Below are 23,117 nucleotides of genomic sequence, written 5' to 3' on the forward strand. Positions count from 1 at the left end.
TTCTGGCTGCTTTGCTTGTGATCTGGATCGCATGAACTGTGAACTGAGAGTAGTAGTTTTGTTAGTTAATTACATGCGGGCTTGATGGCAGGTTTTTTCGTTTGAGCTAAAGGAAATAAAAAGGCTTGTATTAGAACTGTGACATTTTACTGAAGGAAAGAAGCAACCACCTTCCGCCCGAACACTATTATAACGAATTTACAGTATAGCTGACTACTAGAGTTTACGCGGACTTTGCTATGTAAGTATCGGCGACGTTTTCATCAATGCTGATTTCACGCCGTCTGAACAATACATACGTATGCAGAGAAAGGGAGATGGTGAACTGACGCCGTACTGAGGTAGGTGGAACTTTTGCAGTGAACAGTACGAAGAAAGACAGAGAATTATTACCCGCCCCGTCGCAATGTGAAGGTAGAGAGGAACTGAAGTCGTTGTTAAAAAAAAGAGATACGATTCGTTAAGGCAAAAAAGTTGGAACTAAGTTGTTTCTGAAAAAAGAAAAAGATGGTTTCTCATGAGACGACGTTCCTGGCAAAATACTGGTCTAAAAGCACATAAGATTAGAGTCTAAATATCGTCATCAGCCGATCACACAACCGGATGTATAACGGAACATACTCCAAGTTATTGAAATATTTTCTTTAGAGAAATCACTACCTGGAACTGCTGCCGGTAAACATTTCGGAATGTAAGGATGTGGCTCACGAAGCTCTTTTGTTCCTAACGTTTCGTTCAGAACTACGCTGGACATCTTCCTCCTCCACTGAGTCTTGCCGAAGGGTTTCGTGGACCACGACCTTATACCCCGGAAGGTTTACCAGCAGCAATGACATTCGGTCTTGAAAGCCTTCGTTCTGTCACTATCTGGAACTGCCGTACAAAGAACGCCACTTAGTATGCAGGCATGAAAAGCCAGCTGCACGAAGTTCGTAGTCAGATTATTGGCGTAATAATCAAATTGTAGAGCCGGGCGAAGAATATTTGTGAAAATCGAAAGCGAAGTGAAACCATGGGAGAGAAGAGAAACCGCATCTGGGAAAAGTTTGTGAAGAAGGCAAGATTATCACCATGAACATACAGGACGGAATTATGGCTCACGAAAGTACAATCAGGGGCACAGAACGAAATCGAATGATATTAGAGGACGGAGAACAGATCAACAGCGTGCTTATGGACGGGTGCGAAACGTAACAGTCAGAGCCAAAGGAGCATGTCCTTGTCCGAAGGTTTACGAAGACTGTGCCGTATTTTTCAAGTAATGTATTAGTATCTCAGATCTGTCCAAGTTTTTTGGTTGAAAGGAAACCTGCAATTTATGATGCCACGATTGAAGCATACTCTGCCAATTCCGAGAAAGTAGATTCTTGCTTCAGCATTTTTAGGGACTCTGGACAAATTCAAAGCAATCTGAAGCAAAGTGGTTTGGTAGATCCTGAGAAACATGGACGAAAAAATAAAACTCTTGGGAATCGAGCGACAAAATTTGGATTACCTTTTTTCGTGCATTCCAGGTCCATAGGGTGCATATCTTCCTGCAAATTCCTCCTTTAGCTTCCTCTTCGTCCTCCTTCTGTTTACTGTAGCTTGTATATTTAGGTTATTTACAGCCCTGTCAGCAGCACGAAGGCGTTCCTTGTCTGAAGCAAGTACCATGCTGAAACTTATCTTTATTCCCATATTTCGAAATACCTTGCACCTTACAACGTTGCCATCACTTAAAGTAGCAGAGGCATCTTGAACACCGGATCGAAGTGTTTCCATTCCAACAAACACAGTCATTGAGATTCTTGACCGTATAACACTATTTACACTTTCATTGAGGCTTTGAGTTTTTCCATGGACACACTTTTTCAACAGTTCAAGTGCTACTAAGTCTCTAAAAATAGGTTTTATCCCCTCCATTCCCGCATCAGGCAGACTGTGTTTATGAGTGTACACTTCACCAGTTAGCAATCCCTTGTTGTACTTACACCAACTGTTTTCTTCTTTGGGGCACAAGTAATGATGAGAACTTTCATCGGTTAAAAAAAACATGAAAAAAAGAGCCCAAACAGCCTTCTTCATTTCATCGACACTGTGTGTGTTCTGCCTAATAGCCATTCCATAATAGTTCCGGTTTTTTTTTCAATTATACTGTCAGTTAACCTTCCCTACCCATCCAACTCTTTACCATCACTGAGTTTTTGTTTATTGTATGAAACTTTCAGTCGCCGAAGTCTTGATCCCATTCATTTCTGTACGTGTCCAATACATTCAGATTTCTGCACTGAATATTTTCGGGATCAAAAAAGAGTAAATAAGCATGAAACACACGACAATTGATTGAGCGATGTTTATCGAACTATCACAGGTTAGCCAAAACACTTATTTCGTAACACTTATTTTCACTCACATCACTAAAATGTACACGATGAGCTTGTAGATCCATGAGTACAACATTTGACAGCAATTTAATAGCGCGATGGTGGCTCACACCTATGCAGCACATATTTCAAAAATATTTTGAAAATAGTTGTATTCTTCCGATCTGAACAAATTACATATCAGTTCAAAAGGGAAAGTCTGTAGACATTTAAAATGCAAAAAAGTAAAAATTGAACATTTCATGAATTTGGACCTTTACCGAACTCCTTAAAGAAATTTCATAATTTTAGGAGAATTACTTCAAGGTAATGTCACTGTATTTGTAACAATTAAATACCATTGTTTCATGTTACAGAAGATTTTCAAGACATTAAGGAGGAACCATTGAGCGACAAGAATGTTCCAAATGAGTTTCATGATATCTTTACTACTTCAGCATAAAGCTAGTAATACTCGTAAAACCTCAGTAACTACTTCATATTTACTCTTGCTCTAGTTTTTTTTTTCATTTTTTACATTATAGCCGAGTGAGTTAGGGTATAGCTAACAGGAGAATGATCCCACCTGCCATATCGAGATCTAGTTTCGTAAATTTTCATTGCTTTCTGAGGACTCTCGAATTCAGATTTCTATGAACTATTCCTTGCTAATCGCGGTATTCATTGCTTATGTACTTTGAGCAGTATACACCTGAAGATGGCCAGAAGACTCAATGGGCGAAATGTTGTGACTGCAAGTCACTGAGGACTGACAGTTCTCCTGAAATTTCGGTGAACAACCTATACGCCAGAAAAATTTTGAAAGTCATCAATGCTTATTTGCGTGTTTTTACTTACCTTATTTACTACTATTTACTTTTGTTATTACATTTTTCTCTAGATTATTGCAAAAGATGGATTGTGTGAATGACTGATGAGTATACCACGATTTACCTCACTGTGAAGACCAATTTTTCTTCTACTGAAAACTATTTGTTTAGATCTGTTGATTCCTGTTACGCTTCTTTTATTTAGCCAAGTAACTTCTAAAACGGCGATTTTGAGATTTGAATATTAACTGCTAAATATACTGCCGTCCACTCTCAGATCGTCAAACAGTGTGAAACATAAACTAGTCAATCGAGTAACATATGTATGGTGTTTTTTCATCTTCTTATCTCTGCGGTGTTATCTCTTTAGTAGACGCACAAGAGAAGTCTTCCAATGGACACCATTGTCTCTACCCACTAGCCCTTGATGAGGAGTCGGCAGCTGCTCAGTAGCTGCGCTGTCAGATGACCAGCAGCTAGTGGCATTAGACTTATTGGGGCTACCAGATATATTTCTTCTAAACTGTCATCGATCTTCTTGTTTTGAAGGTGGAAGGATCGGTGCGATTATAATATTAGATCGTAAACAAAACAAACAAAAAAAAAATTGACGCCATTTACCACAAGATCTCTATACGTGTTCCAATACATATGAACAATATAGTAAATATTTCAGAATATCGTATAAAGAATTTCTAGGATAAAATAATATTTTTGTATTGTTGTGTATTGTGTCTCATAACACCATTAATTACCATGGACTAATGCGATACTGATGCGTGCCTCTTCCTAACTGCTATAATGCAAACGAGGCACAGACGATCATTCACCGTTTATTGACATTTTATTCTGCGTAGATCAATGATAATCAAGAATTATATGCAATTGTTGGAGTTTTAACTGTTCTCTATATTCCTAAAGCGTTGCAATATTTTTTCTCATAAGGACAGAGGCACTGGCTAAGAAGTTGAACGGCACCGGCTGGAAAGGCGTTATTAGAAAAAATGACTGATGACCGATCACACAAAGAAATTAACCATATCTGAAGCAGTCGTTGTCATGTGTAAAACAAAATCTACAAAATACACAGAAGACAAATTGGAGGATAAACGACAGTATTGCAGTAACCCGACGTGAGCCGCAACATACTTAGACTGTAGAAGCTCACTCTCAGATCAGTGGTGAAACGGGTTTTTTGGTCATCCTTTTCTTGGTACGCGAGCAGCGGCATACAGGAGTGAAAAAGCGGCAGGGTCAAGCAGAGATTTTTCAGGTCTCTATGCTGGGAGACGGTACAGAATGACTCGAACGTTGGGCTTTTCTCTCTCCAGAGCAGTCTTTTGTCAATGCAAATTACTCAGTAGAAAGCCCCAGACGTTAAGCTTCATGCACTGGCTCCAATGTTACTACGCAAATGACACCTATCTCTCCTATTTCAGCATAATGTTATCTTAACAATCGTGACATTCTTTTTTAAATTTTTTCTCGAAAATGCAAGTTTATGAGAACCAATAACTCTGCTTAACAGCGTTTTTGTCTGCTCGGCTTAGTCGTGGATTCTGAGCTCAAAAATGAAGTGATGTTTGCAACTTGGATTCACTAAGATTTAACAACGATATGCTTTAAAACGGTGCATACAGGGTAACTGTTACGTAGATGTGTATAGTAAAATGCCAATAATGGTCATTAGTTCAGAAATCAAACTACAGGACATGAAGAAGGTTTGGCAACATTGACGATAAGTCGTATTCAATGACACATAATTGTTACGTGTCAAATTTCTAGTCCCATCATTTGGTCTTCTTCCCTGATAACTAGTGCAGTTAGTAATGAAGACGGCGAACAGTTTCGTTACGATGTTTCTTTAGTATAGAAGCATTGTCAGAACAAATGGAGTCCACAGTGTGATCTGACTGCTCTTAGACCTAACGAAGAAGTGATCTGAGGCGTTGCAGGAAATCAGAAAGTAAAATCTTTATGCAAATTTCTTCATACTTCTCCACTCCTATGCTGCTAATTCCTGATTAATCTTTGTACTGACACGGATTTATTTACGTTTGGAACTCTCTTTGATGTGAAACTATTAAATAAAATGTACTCGCAATACCATTCACAAAATGTCATTCCTATGTCTTAAAAATCACCAATGGAATATTGCGCAAATATAAAAATGCTAGTTACTTCACACTGTCCCTTACTGTGCCTCTTCGCGCCCATCATCAATACTGATTATCATCTCTCTCATAAACCCCTACCACACTGAAGGACCAAAGAAACTGACATAGGCATGCGTATTCAGAGATATGTAAACAGGCAGAATACGGCGCTGCGGTCAGCAAGTCTCTGGAGCAGTTGATAGATCGGTTACTGCTGATACAAAGGCAGGTTATCAAGATTTAAGTGAGTCCAAACGTGGTGTTATAGTCGGTGCACGAGCGATGGAACTCAGTACCTCCGAGGCAGCGATGAAGTAAGGATTTTACCTTACGATCATTTCACGGGTGTGCCGTGAATATTAGGAATCCGGTAAAACATAAAATTTTCGACATCGCTGCGGCCGGAAAAAGATCCTGCAAGAACGGGACCAATTGAAGAGAATCGTTTAACGTCACAGAAGTGCAACCCTTCAGCAAATTGCTGCAGATTTCAACGCTGGGCCATCAACAAATGTCAGCGTGCGGACCTTTCAACGAAACATCATCGATACAAGCTTTCGTAGCCGAAGGCCCACTCGTGTTCCCTTGATGACAGAAAGCTTCAGGCCTCGCCTAGGCCCGTCAACGCCGACATTGGAGTGTTGATGACTGGAAATATGTTGCCTGGTCGGGCGACCCTCTTCAAATTGTATCGAGCGGATGGATGTGTACGGATACGGGTATGGAGAAAACCTCATGAATCCACTGACCCTGCATGTCAATGGGGGAATGTTAAAGCTGATAGAGGCTCTGTAATGATGTGGGGCGTGCGCAGTTGGAGTGATATGGGACCCTGATACGCCTTGATACGACTCTGACAGGTGACAAGTACGTAAGCATCCTGTCTCATCACCTGAATCCATTCACGACCATTATGCATTCCGACGGACTTGGGCAGTTACAACAGGACACCTCCGTCTCCACCATCGCCTCCATCTCCACCATTGCCTCCATCTCCACCATTGCCTCCATCTCCACCATCGCCTCCATCTCCAACATCACACGTCCAAAATTGCTGCAGAGTGGCTCCAGGAACACTCTTCTGAACACTTCCGCTGGCCACCAAACTCTCCAGACATGAATATTATTGAGCATAACCGGAATGCCTTGCAATGTGCTGTTCAACAGAGATGTCCACCCCTCGTACTCTTACGTATTTATGGATATCCCTACAGGATTCATGTTGTCAACTCTCTCCGGCACTGCTTCAGACATTAGTTGAGTTCAGGCCATGTCGTGTTGCTGGATTTCTGCGCACTCGTTGGGGGCCCTATACAACATTAGGCCGGTGTAGCAGTTTCTTTGGGAATTCAGTGTATTGTAATGGGGTAAAGACAAGGATGAGATAATGGGATGATGGCAAAGGTGTTGAAACCGGCACGATGGTAATGACGTTATACTGAAGAAAGGAAACAAATCAGACACATGGTAGAAAAATGGATTTATTGAATAGATAAAAGTTTGGAGAGTTACTTCAAGCTGTGCTAAGGATACTTTATTTCCAATTCGAACAAACAAATAAGTCTGTTCACTGTATAAAAAATTTATTTGTGCTCAAAGTACAATAAATATTGACTGTAAAACAATATAATAGTTACAGCTGCTACATTCTCCTGTAATAGTATATCTGCATCAGATTATGTTGATGTACAGAGTGGAATCCATTAATGATGTCGGCGTAAGATTTGTGCCAAGAAGTATGCTATACTCCCAAGGTGGGTAGGTGCCTTACAGCCTGCAGCCCAAGGCCAATCACAGACTCTCAGTTCTGGGTTGAAATAGAGTCCATCAGGACAAGGCATGGTTACTGGAATACCATGCTCACATGCACAGTACTTTCCACAGTCAGTTGCATGTGGCAGCAAAGTAACATCCGATCCGGCATCTTCGTGTAATGGGCAACTTCCCACAGCAGGGCAATCACCAATATTACCTTCTGTAGTACTGCCTCCATTATCATTGCCACTTTCATTATCAGACTGACCATTGTCATCATTACCACCACTGCCTTCATCATTTCCATCACCTCCATCACTACCATCACCTCCATCTCCACCATCGCCTCCATCTCCACCATCACCTCCATCTCCACCATTGCCTCCATCTCCACCATCACCTCCGTCTCCACCATCGCCTCCGTTTCCACCATTGCCTCCATCTCCACCATTGCCTCCATCTCCACCATCGCCTCCATCTCCAGCATCACCTCCATCACCACCATCTCCACCATCACCTCCATCTCCACCATCACCTCCGTCTCCACCATCACCTCCGTCTCCACCACCACCTCCATCTCCAGCATCGCCTCCGTCTCCTCCATCGCCTCCGTCTCCTCCATCGCCTCCATCTCCTCCATTGCCTCCGTCTCCTCCATCACCTCCGTCTCCTCCATTGCCTCCGTCTCCACCATTGCCTCCATCTCCAGCATCACCTCCATCACCACCATCTCCATCGCCTCCGTCTCCACCACCGCCTCCTTCTCCACCATTACCTCCATTTCCACCATCGCCTCCATTTCCACCATCGCCTCCGTCTCCACCATCGCCTCCATCTCCACCATCGCCTCCGTCTCCACCATCCCCTCCGTCTCCACCATCACCTCCATCTCCACCATCGCCTCCACCTCCTCCATCGCCTCCATCTCCTCCATCGCCTCCATTGCCTCCGTCTCCACCGTCGCCTCCATCTCCAGCATCACCTCCATCACCACCATTTCCACCATCACCTCCGTCTCCACCATCGCCTCCGTCTCCACCATTACCTCCATTTCCACCATCACCAGCATCGCCTCCGTCTCCACCATCGCCTCCATCTCCACCATCACCTCCGTCTCCACCATCACCTCCATTTCCACCATCACCTCCGTCTCCAGCATCGCCACCATCTCCACCATCGCCTCCATCTCCTCCATCGCCTCCATCTCCTCCATTGCCTCCATCTCCTCCATCACCTCCGTCTCCTCCATTGCCTCCATCTCCACCATCACCTCCATCGCCACCATCTCCACCATCACCTCCATCGCCACCGTCTCCACCATTGCCTCCATTTCCACCATCGCCTCCGTCTCCACTGTCGCCTCCATCGCCTCCATCTCCACCATCACCACCATCTCCACCATTGCCTCCATCTCCACTATCGCCTCCACCACCATTTCCACTGTCACTGTCATCCTCATTACTTTGATTGTTATTACCACTGTTGTTTTCATCATCGTTACTACTGCTGTTGCTATTGCCACTGTCATCTTCATCACTCTCATTGCTGCCACTGTTATTACCACTAGTATTTTCATCATCATTACCACTGTGATCTTCATCACTGTCATTACTGCCACCGTGATTACCACTATTGTTTTCATCATCGTTACTACTGCTGTTGCTACTGTTACTGTCGTCTTCATCATTCTCATTGCTGCCACTGTTATTACCACTAGTATTTTCTTCATCATTACTACTGTCATCTTCATCACTGTCATTACTGCCACTGTTATTACCACTAGTATTTTCCTCATCACTACTACTGCTGTTACTATCATCTCCATCACTTTCATTGCTGTCGCTGTTATCACCACTAGAATTTTCATTGTCACTTCCGCTGCTGTCACTGCTGTCATTGCTACTGCTGTCGCTGCTGTCATCTTCTTCGCTTCTGCTTCTATTTTCTTTCTCCTGAATTATAGCTTTTATGAGACTAGACCAGCCATATAAAGGTTTCTTCTTTACATTTTGTACTGAGTGTTGCTCACTTCTTCCATGTTCAGCATCCTCTTGTTCAGAATGTAGCCATGTGTTGTCATTCTCAACCTTTGACGGAGTAAGCGACGATTTCTGAGTGTCTGGTGTCCCAAGAGCGTGATGCTGCTCATCGGTACCTGTTGCAGTCAGATGAATAAAGAAGAAATAAATACATTGTGCTACGTGTATGTACGACATGATTGTTTTACAGGAATTTCAATCGTATTTGAATTTTTTGTGGTCTAATTTCAATGTATGTTGGAATTAGTTCATCTACAGTAAGTGACAAGCGGTCATCAAAGCGTTTTTAGTACCTCATTGTTGTTATAAGAATGATTTTATTGTATTGTTCAAATGGTTCAAATGGCTCTGAGCACCATGGGACTCAACTTCTGAGGTCACCAGTCCCCTAGAACTTAGAGCTACTTAAACCTAACTAACCAAAGGACATCACACACATCCATGCCCGAGGCAGGATTCGAACCTGCGACCGTAGCGGTCTTGCGTTTCCAGACTGTTGTCCTAGAACCGCAAGGCCACTCCGGCCGGCGATTTTATTGGAACTGATGGTCTTGCCTTTTCTTGATCTGGGAATACCAAATATTTACACAAGAATTTCAGAACACAGCGAAAATTGTAGCTCATCACATATACCTTAGTGATGGAAGGAGAAGCACTGACTGGTGATTAAACGAAGTCTAAGATTTTCTGCAAATCAGTCCGCGAACTTTCCAGTTGTGGGATGACATGACTCTCTCTTAACGTACAGAGTAATATTAAATAACGTTAAATATAACATATAATAAGACATAATTGCGTAGGCTTCCACGGCCAGAGTCAGTCGACATAAAAGTTTTCTGGGTGTGGTACCGCGTCATAATGCGTAAAACTACTGTTGTTGTTGTTGTTGTTGTTGTGGTCTTCAGTCCTGAGACTGGTTTGATGCAGCTCTCCATGTTACCCTATCCTGTGCAAGTTTCTTCATCTCCCAGTACCTACTGCAACCTACATTCTTCTGAATCTGCTTAGTGTATTCATCTCTTGGTCTCCCTCTACGATTTTTACCCTCCACACTGCCCTCCAATGCTAAATTTATGATCCCATGATGCCTCAGAACACGTCCTACCAAATGGTCCCTTCTTCTTGTCAAGTTGTGCCACAAACTCCTCTTCTCCCCAATCCTATTCAGTTATGTGATCTACCCATCTAATCTTCAGCATTCTTCTGTAGCACCACATTTCGAAAGCTTCTATTCTCTTCCTGTCCAAACTATTTATCGTCCATGTTTCACTTCCATACATGCCTACACTCCATACAAATACTTTCACAAACGACTTCCTGACACGTAAATCTATACTCGATGTTAACAAATTTCTCTTCTTCTGAAACGCTTTCCTTGCAATTGCCAGTCTACATTTTACATCTTCTCTACTTCGACCATCATCAGTTAATTTGCCCCCCAAATAGCAAAACTCCTTTACTACTTTAAGTGTCTCATTTCCTAATCTAATTCCCTCAGCATCACCCGACTTAATTCGACTACATTCCATTATCCTCGTTTTGCTTTTGTTGATGTTCATGTTATATCCTCCTTTCAAGACAGTGTCCATTCCGTTCAACAGCTCTTCCAAGTCCTTTGCTATCTCTGACAGAATAACAATGTCATCGGCGAACCTCAAAGATTTTATTTCTTCTCCATGGATTTTAATACCTACTCCAAATTTTTCTTTTGTTTCCTTTACTGCTTGCTCAATATACAGATTGAATAACATTGGGGAGAGGCTACAACCATTTCTCACTCCCTTCCCAACCACTACTTCCCTTTCATGTCCCTCGACTCTTATAACTGCCATCTGGTTTCTGTACAAATTGTAAATAGCCTTTCGCTCCCTGTATTTTACCCCTGCCACCTTTAGAATTTTAAAGAGAGTATTCCAGTCAACATTGTCAAATGCTTTCTCTAAGTCTACAAATGCTAGAAACGTAGGTTTGCCTTTCCTTAATCTTTCTTCTAAGATAAGTCGTAAGGTCAGTATTGTCTCACGTGTTCGATCATTTCTACGGAATCCAAACTGATCTTCCCCGAGGTCAGCTTCTACCAGTTTTTCCATTCGTCTGTAAAGAATTCGTGTTAGTATTTTGTAGTTGTGACTTATTAAACTGATAGTTCGGTAATTTTCACGTCTGTCAACACCTGCTTTCTTTGGAATTGCGATTATTATATTCTTCTTGAAGTCTGAGGGTACTTCGCCTGTCTCATACATCCTCCTCACCAGATAGTAGAGTTTTGTCAGGACTGGATCTCCCAAGCAGCTGGAGAAAAACCAACGCTTCGGCCACGGCTGTAGCGGTCTTCTTCTGGGTTAGACCCAGCAGCAGTATTTTTATACATTATGACGCGGTATAATAAGACAATTTGTGTCATGTTTTCATTGGTGCAGAAAGTTTGGCCTAATGTTTATTTTTCTCATGAAGCTAGTTAAACAAAGTATGTTTGTATGTACGTCAACAACTTATTCGTAGATTATGAAATCCTATTGTGAATTAATTTGACTTGTGTGGGAATGGTGCAGTTACTAACTTTTCAGTACTTTACAATTTTCTGTTAATCTGTCTACTATTAAACATGATAGAGCATTAAACTGAAACTATTGATATCCCTCCTATCCTCAGACAAATTATTCATAACATGCAACACAATAAATGCTAGTAAATACTGCAAAAGATTGAGTTTTATTTCGGTAATAGAAGCTCCTGACGCTACAACAGAAACATGTTCTACATTCTTTTGTACAGTTTTCTTTCAACTGTCATTGCTATGTTTGCACATAAGCGAATTCTAGTTGCTATTGTCAGCATATATCATCCTTCTTCACTGAAGGCAGATATACGCCTATGTACAGAAAGACAGAGCATAGGTGAGTGTGAATAAAACTGCATATTATAAGATCAGTTACAGGGTACCTCACTGGAAAAAAAAAAGTTTTACCGATTTTCATATTTGCTCATCGCAAGACAATTTTATTCACTAAGCTCCACCGTTATCTCTTTGCCAGCCTAAATCGAACAGGAGATTTTGTAACCATATATCATAGGATATTTTAAGCCTGAAATGATATGCTAGGAACGCAAGCTTTCCGAACTTTTACCAGTCAACTACGCTGCGATGCAGAACGCCTCTTTTGTAGCGTCTGCCACTGGTGTCCATTGAGCATCTCTGTAAAGTCGCAACGCTTAGTAAGTGAACCTGTAACGAAACACACTGATCTTCTCTCGATCTTCTTCTGATACGGATTCCTAGCTAACTAGGAATATTTCAGGTATTGGACAAACGGTGGTATTGTACGCTATTCCTTTGTGGATAGCTTAACTTCTGAGCGTGTTTCCAATGGATCTGCCTTACCTGCGATTTGTTTTATGTGTATACATTCACTTTAAGCACCTTCGTACACTTACTCCTAGATACTGAAGAGCCAAGAAATAATACACTTGATAGTTGAGTAGAATTTTACAAGTCTTCCCCCTGTAACGCAAGAGGCGAACAAGGCAGGTCAGTGTGCAACAGATGGGTGGAATGCCAACAAGGAAGGAGAGCTGTTGTTGCATGTAATACAGCTGCATGGCAGAGTTAATTGCTATACGCATTAAGAACTGGGTGTGAAAGATGCCAAGGCGTAAAAATGACATCATAGAAAGAGAGAAGAATGCCATCATCTTGTTGACCACGTAGAGTGAATTACGAAGGCATAACTCAGATGTAAGAACGGTTATTCAGAGAACTGATGCTGCAGAATATGTTCACTACTGCTTCTGAAAGGCGAAGCTAAGATACCTTTCAGCTACAGTCAGGTGCTGAAAGCTGACCAGTCTTGAAAGGGGAGTTATCATCGCCTTCCGATAGCAGTGCAAGTCAAACAGTTCCTTTGTAAATGTCACTCATACTTAGTGACTGGATCTACTTGTACTCAGTTTCCAGCCAATCAGGAAGTTGGACCTATGTCAGTCTATGTCTTCTGTTGGAACAGCGAGTCCTGCCAAGTGGACTTTGCCACTCCAGGCTGCAATCCTGTGTTCGAGTCGAAACTGATGCGAAGCTGAGAATGACAGTCACCGCCAGGCCTATCACAGGCCTAGTTGGTGGGCCAGAGAGCACTCAACAATCGTCATCACAGAGGGGCATGCCACAGGCGCTGCCTGCCTTCTGTTGCTGTATGCGTACTCATATGCTGCGGGCCTTACACCTGACGGAGGCCGCAGTGTGACCCAGTCCACCTTCGCACATTCAGGGAGGAGCGTATGGGTGCTTCCGCCGCTAGAGAGGCTGACATGGCGCGGAGCGTGCGGGTGTCAGCGAATACCCGCGTGGCTAGCGCCCTTCTGCCCGCCGCTACTACTCGCAGACAAGAATGAAGACAACAGCGTATTTTGGATTTTAAGTGCTTGTTTGTTAATGACCTTTTACAAGTTCCTTCGAGCGCCGAGCATGTCATCTGCCATCGAGGTATGCCTCATCCATGCCCAAGAGGTGACGGTCCAGCCGCTCTCTAACATCGACGACGTAACACAGTCAGCTAATGCAGAGTCCGGTCCCTGGACTGATACCTTGTTTTACAGCCCCCTAGTAATTTTTCTGCACCCGCCTAACTATACAATAATGGGTTACATCTGTTTATGTCGAGGATCAACTACCAGTGTCTGCAGAAAGTGTCGATCCCCTGCAGAACTTCCTTCATTTCCCTAGAATTTTCTAGCGTTGCGACTTTTCCGTGCACAATGAAATTATCCGTGAAAAGAATCATGCAACTTACGATTTTATCCACTACGTCATTTATACTCGTATTCTGACGAAAGTAATGGTGCTTTAACACTCCATCACTGTGGCCTGCAGTTACTCTGCTAAGAATGACATATTGTTTCCTGTTTACTAGAAACCCGTCAGTCCAGTCACACAGCTGGTCTGTTATTCCGTAGGATTGTATTTTGTTCTTCAGGTGGCAGTGTGGAATTTTATTAAACACCTTCCAGAGATGAAGAAACATGACATTAATCTGTGCTCTCTGCTTTCTGCGTCTCGTGCTCGAACAGAGAATGAGCTCTGTTTCACAGATCCTTGTTTACGGAAGCCACATTGATTCCTAAAGCGGAGATTTTTCGAACTTCAGAAATGTCATGGTATGTGAGAATGTTCCAAAACAAGTTCCAAAATTCTATAGCAGGTCGTCGTCAGTGTTACAGGCCTATAGTTTTACGTGTCTGTCTGCTAACCCTTTTTGAGAGCCCAAATGACCTCCAATTTCTTCTGGTCACTAGGAAAGCTTCTTCCCTCCTGCGCCGTATAGTACGCTGTTGCTAGAAGAGGATCTATTTCCTCATACTATGCATAGAATTTTATGGTTCCCATCACGTCCTGTCGCCTTTCCTCTGTTGAGCAGTTGCAGTTGCTTCTCTATCCCGTGGTCACTTATTTCGATATTTGTTATTTTGACGTTCGTCCGACAATTTAAAGAAGGAACAACAGCACCGTCTTCTCCTGTCAAACCACTTTTGGAAAGCGTAATTTAGTATTTGTGTCTTGTCTCTGTCATTTTCCATTAAAAACGAGGACATTACAGATTGAGCAGAAGCTTTGAGAAGGAAAGGATGGGTAAGGAAATCAGGATTGCGCGTTTCAAAGAAACCTACCCATTAATTGTCTTAAACGATTTAGAGGAAGCGCAGGAAACGAAAATCTCTATGGCTGGAAGAGGATTTGAAACGTATTGTTGTTGTTGTTGTGGTCTTCAGTCCTGAGAGTGGTTTGGTGCAGCTCTCCATCCTACTCTATCCTGTGCAAGCTTCTTCATCTCCCAGTAATTACTGCAACCTACATCCTTCTGAATCTGCCTAGTGTATTCATCTCTTGTCCCTCTACGATTTTTATCCTCCACGCTGCCCTCCAATGCTAAATTGGTGATCCCTTGATGCCACAGAACATGTCCCACCACAGGTCCCTTCTTCTTCTCAAGTTGTGCCACAAACTCCTCTTCTCCCCAATTCTGTTCAATACCTCCTCATTAGTTATGTGATCTACCCATCTAATCTTCAGCATTCTTCTGTAGCACCCATTTCGAAAGTTTCTATTCTCTTCTTGTGTAAACTATTTATCGTCCACGTTTCACTTCCATACATGGCTACACTCCATACAAATACTTTCACAAACGACTTCCTGACACTTAAATATACACTCGATGTTAACAAATTTCTCTTCTTCTGAAACGCCTTCCTTCCCGTTGCCAGTCTACATTTTATATCCTCTCTACTTCGACTATCATCAGCTACTTTGCTCCCCAAATAGCAAAACTCCTTTACTACTTTAAGTGTCTCATTTCCTAATCTAATTCCCTCAGCATCACCCGAATTAATTCGACTACATTCCGTTATCCTCGTTTTGCTTTTGTTGATGTTCATGTTATATCCTCCTTTCAAGACACTGTCCATTCCGTTCAACTGCTCTTCCAAGTCCTTTGCTGTCTCTGACAGAATTGCAATGTCATCGGCGAACCTCAAAATTTTTGTTTCTTCTCCATGAATTTTAATACCTACTCCGAACTTTTCTTTTGTTTCCTTTACTGCTTGCTCGACATACAGATTGAATAACATCGGGGAGAGGCTACAGATCTTTCTCACTCCCTTCCCAAGCACTGCTTCCCTTTCATGTCCCTCGACTCTTATAGCTGCCATCTGCTTTCTGTACAAATTGTAAATAGCCTTTCGCTCCCTGTATTTTACCCCTGCCACCTTTAGAATTTTAAAGAGAGTATTCCAGTCAACATTGTCAAATGCTTTCTCTAAGTCTACAAATGCTAGAAACGTAGGTTTGCCTTTCCTTAATCTTTCTTCTAAGATAAGTCGTAGGATCAGTATTGCCTCACGTGTTCCAACATTTCTAAGGAATCCAAACTGATCTTCCCCGAGGTCGGCTCCTACCAGTTTTTCCATTCGTCTGTAAAGAATTCGCGTTAGTAATTTTGCAGTCGTGACTTATTAAACTGATAGTTCGGTAACTTCCACATCTGTCAACACCTACTTTCTTTGGGATTGGAATTATTATATTTTTCTTGAAGTCTGAGGGTATTTCGCCTGTCTCATACATCTTGCTCACCAGATGGTAGAGTTTTGTCAGGACTGGCTCTCCCAAGGCCGTCAGTAGTTATAATGGAATGTTGTCTACTCTCGGGGCCTTGTTTCGACTCAGGTCTTTCAGTGCTCTGTCAAACTCTTCACGCAGTATCGTATCTCCCATTTCATCTTCATCTACATTCTCTTCCATTTCCATAATATTGTCCTCAAGTTCATCGCCTTTGTACAGACCCTCTATATACTCCTTCCACCTTTCTGCTTTCCATTCTTTGCTTAGAACTGGGTTTCCATCTGAGTTCTTGATATTCATACAAGTGGCTCTCTTTTCTCCAAAGGTCTCTTTAATTTTCCTGTAGGCAGTATCTATCTTACCCCTAGTGAGATAAGCCTCTACATCCTTACATTTGTCCTTTAGCCATCCCTGCTTAGCCATTTTGCACTTCCTGTCGATCTCATTTTTGAGACGTTTGTATTCCTTTTCTCCTGCTTCATTTACTGCATTTTTATATGTTCTCCTTTCATCAGTTAAATTCAATATTTCTTCTGTTACCCAAGGATTGCTACTAGTCCTCGTCTTTTTACCTACTTGATCCTCTGCTGCCTTCACTACTTCATCCCTCAAAGCAACCCATTCTTCTTCTACTGTAGTTCTTTCCCCCATTCCTGTCAATTGTTCCCTTATTTTCTCCCTGAAACTCTGTACAACCTCTGGTTTAGTCAGTTTATCCAGGTCCCATCTTCTTAATTTCCCACCTTTTTGCAGTTTCTTCAGTTTTAATCTACAGTTCATAACAAATAGATTGTGGTCAGAGTCCACATCTGCCCCTGGAAATGTCTTACAATTTAAAACCTAGTTCCTAAATCTCTGTCTTACCATTATATAATCTATCTGATACCTTCTAGTATCGTAGTCCCCCAGAATGGGCTCCGAGTATCTTGACAGATTGCTTTGATCCGTGTACTGACTGCACACGAAACTTCTTAGGATTTTGTGTCAAGTCGGTAGATGTAATAGTTCATCTTCCAGCTTACCTGTGTGTGAGCGCCAACAGCGGGGATCTCCGGAGGACAGACAGCCGGCGTTCCTGGGTGCTGCTGCGACCGCCGCCACCTGCAGCAACAGCAGCGCCACTGCAACCGCAGCCGCTGCCGCTGTCGGACAAACAACACAGCCTCATTCGCATCTGTCCGTAGACTTCCACTGTCAGCGCCAGTTTGAATAAAATTCTTTTTCGTGTTGGGCCTTCGTTATGAAACACTAAAAAGCCGACTTTCGAAGCGGTTCTCTTCAGAATGGCCGAGAGAAATTTTGTTGCCCTGAAGACGGCAGCTGTAAGGATGATCGAAGCGTCACTTTATAGTGTTTCATAACGATGTGGGCTAACACCCAAAAGCATTTTGTTCTTTTGTTCAAAGAAGCTCATCAGCGAGCTTCACGTACATACATGAGAGCGGGCATTTTCTACATCCTCAGTACAATCATTATACTCCCCAAACCGGTTTGAAGGGCATGGCAGACGCTATTTGCCAATGAACCATTTATTAGCGGTCCCTTCTGTTCCATTTACACATAGAGCACGGGAAGAATGACTGCTTTAACACCGCTATGTCTGCTGTAATTAGTGACAGCTTGTCTTTGTGATACCAACGGGAGTGAAATGTAATGGCTTTAGTATATCTCACTTAAAGCAGATTACTGAAACCTTTTATGTACGCTCTCACGCGATTGTTTACGTCTGTCTTCAAGAGTCAGCCAACAGAGATGTTTTCAACCTCTGAATGACGCTCATCCATGGATCGAACAAACCTCTGACCATTGTCGTTGTCCTTCTTTGTATACGTTTATATGTCATCTTAGTCCTGTTTGGTATGGGTCGACACACATGAGTAATATTCTATGACGGGTCAACGAATGTTTGTAATGAACCTACGTTGTAGACTGATTCCGTTTTGCTAGTATACTAGCAATGAACTTCGGTCTGCCATCTGCGTTACCTACGGTTCAGCCTATGTAATCGTTCCATATTATATCAATCCAAACTTTGCACCTAAGTATTTATATTAATTGACTCATTCCAACTACGGTTCATTGATATTTCATAAGAGATTACGTTTTATCGTTTTGTGAAGTGCACGACTTTAAATTTCACAACATTTACAACGGCTTGTCAATCTTTGCGCCACTTTGAAATCTCATTAAGTTCTGATTCAATATTTATGCAGTATTTTTTACACATAACTCTATCATCTACAAAAATATTTACGTTACTATTAATATTGTGTGCTAGTTCGTTAATATAGAACATGAACAGCAAGGGTCACAGAACTCTTCCCTCGGTTACTTGCCTGCCAATTGTATTTTGAGTTGTAGACTTCTGTGACGTTACCCAGCGATTTCTCTCTTCATTATATGGTGCTTGGAGCTGGTTGCGAAAGCTTTCCTCGGATATAACTTTGAAGTTCGTCATTTTTGGTCATATGTCGCCATCTCATGAGCATCTTTTCTGGCTACGTGTAGACGAACCCAGAGATTTACACAAATTCTACCTGATTTATTGTTTAATCAACGTATACACTCCTCACACCCCTTCGCGGTCTCAACCATCTCATCTGCAGGGCGCATCAAAATCATTAGTTTCCATCAGCGGAAAATCCGTTTTGCCCCTTTCCATAAAATGACTGCCTTTCCCTTAATCATTTTTAGTAGAAAGACTCCTACGTTGGGACTATCTCCGTCAGCATATCAGAGAAATTAATCTCATCTCAAACTTCAAATGAAAGCTAACGACCAACCCTCTAAAACGACAATACATTATTCTTCTGTTTTCAAACGCATCCCTTACTCTAAGACAATTAAGATCAATCCATTCCCAACACAACGCTCTAACCCCAACAGAACTCCCCATTTACCAACTTCGTTGGCTTCTTCAGTCTATTAGAAATCCTTTCTTACAAGGAAATCCCCCCCATCGCACCCCTCTCTGATATAGCGGCAAAAGTCCCACTGGATAGCCCGTCATAAACTGCACACAGATCAAGCATGAAAACAGGACGAAGGTCTATTAAACTGTAAAAAAAAAGCAAAATGTAAGTAGTAAACGGTCCAAGAATAAGAAGTACAATAAATAGCAATCTCATATAGCAACGGCCTCATCTGTACGTGGTCATGGTGTTAGACTACCAAGCTGATAACGCGTGGTCAAAACTTTTTCACAACATTATGAACTGGCCGTCCGGTAATTGAAATGTTTGTTCTCTGTCTGTAGTCTCGGCGGTTGTCATACTATACATTGGTTATAGAATGTGAGTCATGTGGTAAGAATACGTTACCGTAGCAAGTAAATGTGATGAACAGTGAGAGCAGGCGAGATACCACATAGATGTCTCACAGATGTAAAAACAACAAATAAACGGGTGTGAATTAAGTTACAGCAAAGGAATTCAAGAGTATTCCAAAACGGAACGCAATTTCAAAAACGTTAAAAACATATGTTTCGACAGAGCACAGACAAAACTGTGTGATTGTGAAACTGCTGAGTTCATTTATTGCAGCTTATGTGACAAACTATTATATTTCCATCATTTCCTTGGGAGTGATCACATTCCCATTCATACCAACACCTATGGCTCTAATCACTAAGGGACTTACTAGGCGCTGCAGTCCAGAACCGCGGGACTGCTACGTTCGCAGGTTCGAATCCTGCCTCGGGCATGGATGTGTGTGATGTCCTTAGGTTAGTTAGGTTTAAGTAGTTCTAAGTTCTAGGGGACTGATGACCTAAGATGTTAAGTCTCATAGTGCTCAGAGCCATTTGAACCATTTGAACTATGGGACTTAACTCTGAGGTCATCAGTCCCCTAATCTTAGAACTACGTAAACCTAACTAACCTAAGGATATCACACACCTCCATGTCCTAGGCAGGATTCGAACCTGCGATCGTAGTAGCCGCGCGATTCCAGTCTGAAGCGGCTAGAACCGCTCTGCCACAGCGGCCGGCCGAACACCTATATCGGGCAAGGAGACATACCTCACTCACTTACCAGTCGTACAAATTAGGTGCGTCGATAAGAGATTCCTATCGTATGACACATGTACTGTCACTAATGCCGTGTATGACACATCAGACGTGTTTTCCGGTGAAGGAGTCTGTTGACTTGTCGCTTTGTCATCAAAGTTTGCGGTTCCCATTCGAAAGCCACATCCTTTCGGCTGCTAACAGAGTACTTGTGCAGAATCAGCTGTCATTATACGTCCCTAACTTACACCTCGCTGTTGCAAACGGACGTTACACCTCGGCAAGGTCACATATTTGAATAAAGTGGAAAAAAAGGCACCAGTAAGGTGCGAACACTATTCGCCCGCGTGATAGGCTAACACAGCAACCACTTTTATTTTAAATCTCAATTTGTTCGTTGTATTTGTTCTGAGCGGACATCCCATGACACCCGTTCAAGTTGATTTTTGGTCCATTCACTCAGTTTTTCCTTTTATTTTTTTTATTACAGAGAGCAACTAACTCTCTGGCCGAACACCCTGAGCTATCATGCCGGCGTAACCACTGAACCACCACGACGTCATTTACCTTACTAGCTGCTCTATATTTCATTTGTTGTTCTTCGACCGTTCACTTTTTCTGTTTTACTTTTTTTTCGCAGTCCAGTAAACCTCCTTCCTGTTTTCATGCTTGATCTGTGTTCAGTTTTTGGCGGGGTATCCACTGGGCCCTCTTACCACTAAATGTGAGGGGGTTGCGATGGGGAGTTCCCCTTGTTAGAACTCATTGTGTCTTAATGTTTCACATTTGTAAGCCTGTAAATACGCCTGTATGTTCTAGCGTCAATATTCTTCTTTATCTTATTATTATAATTTTATTATTGTTATTATCATTATTAGCCCTTACTCCTATGTAAATTCTTTTTCCTCAGATTTTTTTTTTTTCAAATCATCCTTCCACACCTTCTGTTACTACCATTTGGGCTATTTGTAATGTTGTAAGTATTATCATTATATATGTAAAATATGGCACAAGAATTTTTGTGTGTATGAAAGCTTGGCCCTAATCTGATCAGGTCAAATAGACTAAAAAATTACGAACAAATAAATTTTTGATCCGGTGGATTTTGCAAGACTTCAGGTCGCTAAATGTTTTTTTTTTTTTTAGTCTTTGTTAACGTAAGATATCAAACAAATACTGTTTGCTCAGCATCAGTTGTGTTTCACTTCTCTGTGTGCGTTCAGGTTTTCGTGATAAAACGAGTAATGGTGGTGCTCTCCTACTCGGAGCAGAAAGCGCGCCATCTTGAGTGGGATACGCAGAAAAATGCATGGTTATGACGGCTACCGCTCCTCTTGCAGAAGTACGCGTCCGTGCCGCGTCTGGCTTTCTCCACTCCCGACGCTTGTCCCTTACCCACCCTAGAATTATGCTGGAAGCAGTGCGCACACTATAAACTCACTGTCAGTACATTCACCGGATACCATGTCCAATTTTTTTTGTTGTACGCAAGAAACGGCTTACCTAAAATGGTTCTAAGTATTCCTCACAGAAGTTCTGAGCGAACTTACTGTGCAATTTTCTTTAAGTTCCTTACTTTTCCAGATGTGATAAAAAATTGCAGTAAATTATCACATTTCTCCATGTGATATATATTTTATTTATTTATTTATTTGACCTCATTTGATGAGGGCCATCAGGCCTTCTCTTACAAACGACGAGAGATTCACACACATAGTATCTTTTTTTTACGTAAGAAATCACAATTTTTATATGACAACTAGTATTAAAATGATGTGAGAGATATAAGGGCCACTGGTCATTGGAGGGACAGTAGAGAAGACAGAGGGTATGGAAATCTCTGCGCTTGTCTGCACACAACCAGGACAGATGTGCTTAAAATGAAAAGTGATCAAAGAGCCAAACATTACAAATATAACGAACAGAAGCATTCATAACCAGTTCCAGATTTCGTAAGCTTTCCTGAGAAAGGCCTTGCCGGGTGACATCACTGTAATCAATAATTGGAAGTATAAGTGTCCGTACAAGTTTCTTTCTAAGGTCAAGTGGTAAGAGCTTTTTTTATTTTTGCGCGGCATGGAGAGACGCTGATGCCTCCTTGCACGCTGCAGTTAGATGCTCAGTCCAATTTACATTTTTATTTGTTATTACTCCTAGACACTTTTCTGAAGGACAGGAGTTGATGTCTGTCCCGTTTAGGGTTAAATGCGGTACGGGTTGCCGATGTTTCGGACTACTGAGGTTAGAATGACCAAGCAGTAACGCTTGGGTTTTGGATGGGCCCCTAGATTACGCAACATAAACAGGGTATTCCCAGACGCAGTCCGGGTGTTCTTTAAATTATTCATGCTTGAAACACACAGAATAAAATGCTTTATAACCGTCCTTGGTAGCCAAAACCGACCTGAAATGATAAATATCAACGCTCAATGGTTGTAGCAATGTGTACTCCGCAAAGACATTCTTACGTTTACTTTAGACAGATCGCAAGGGAGGAATTCTGGCACATTTTTTTTTTCTTGAGATGGTATTTGTCACATTCAAAAATCGTTAGCAGCGGTGAAATAAACGGTAACTGACTTTAAAGTCCTGGGAAGGACTGGGAATCGAACTCCAGAACTTTAGATCTGTTGTCTGACAGTCACCCGTGTTGTTTTAAGTGACCTTGCCTTCCTCCGGTTTTTGAACTACTCTATCTAGCCAGTTACAGGAAGACCTAAAGTTTAGCGCTGACTAGGGAAAAAATAGCAAATGTTGTTTAACTACTAGGGAGACATTACCGGCATGATTGCCATTCCTTAACTTTGTTCATTACGAATACATTAGCGGGAATACGTCTTTCTTAAATAGCACGCTGTATATTTTATTCGGTAATTC

General features: G+C 42.0%; 1 protein-coding gene across 3 annotated transcripts in view; it reads right to left on the reverse strand.

The window, feature by feature from the left end:
• Positions 1–23,117, reverse strand: part of LOC126175360 (PE-PGRS family protein PE_PGRS5-like) — a 343,734-nt gene that overhangs the window by 314,561 nt on the left and 6,056 nt on the right. Inside the window, exon 2 of one of the 3 annotated variants that reach the window (XM_049922113.1) lies at positions 17,256–17,375. In XM_049922113.1, the coding sequence (XP_049778070.1) occupies positions 17,256–17,375 (120 nt within the window). Of the gene's footprint in view, positions 1–7,414; positions 7,690–8,383; positions 8,452–17,255; positions 17,376–23,117 lie in introns of those variants that run through there. The other 2 variants (XM_049922121.1, XM_049922120.1) reach the window with 2 other exon arrangements.

Source organism: Schistocerca cancellata, chromosome 3 (genome assembly GCF_023864275.1).
Source record: "Schistocerca cancellata isolate TAMUIC-IGC-003103 chromosome 3, iqSchCanc2.1, whole genome shotgun sequence".
NCBI lineage: Eukaryota > Metazoa > Arthropoda > Insecta > Orthoptera > Acrididae > Schistocerca > Schistocerca cancellata.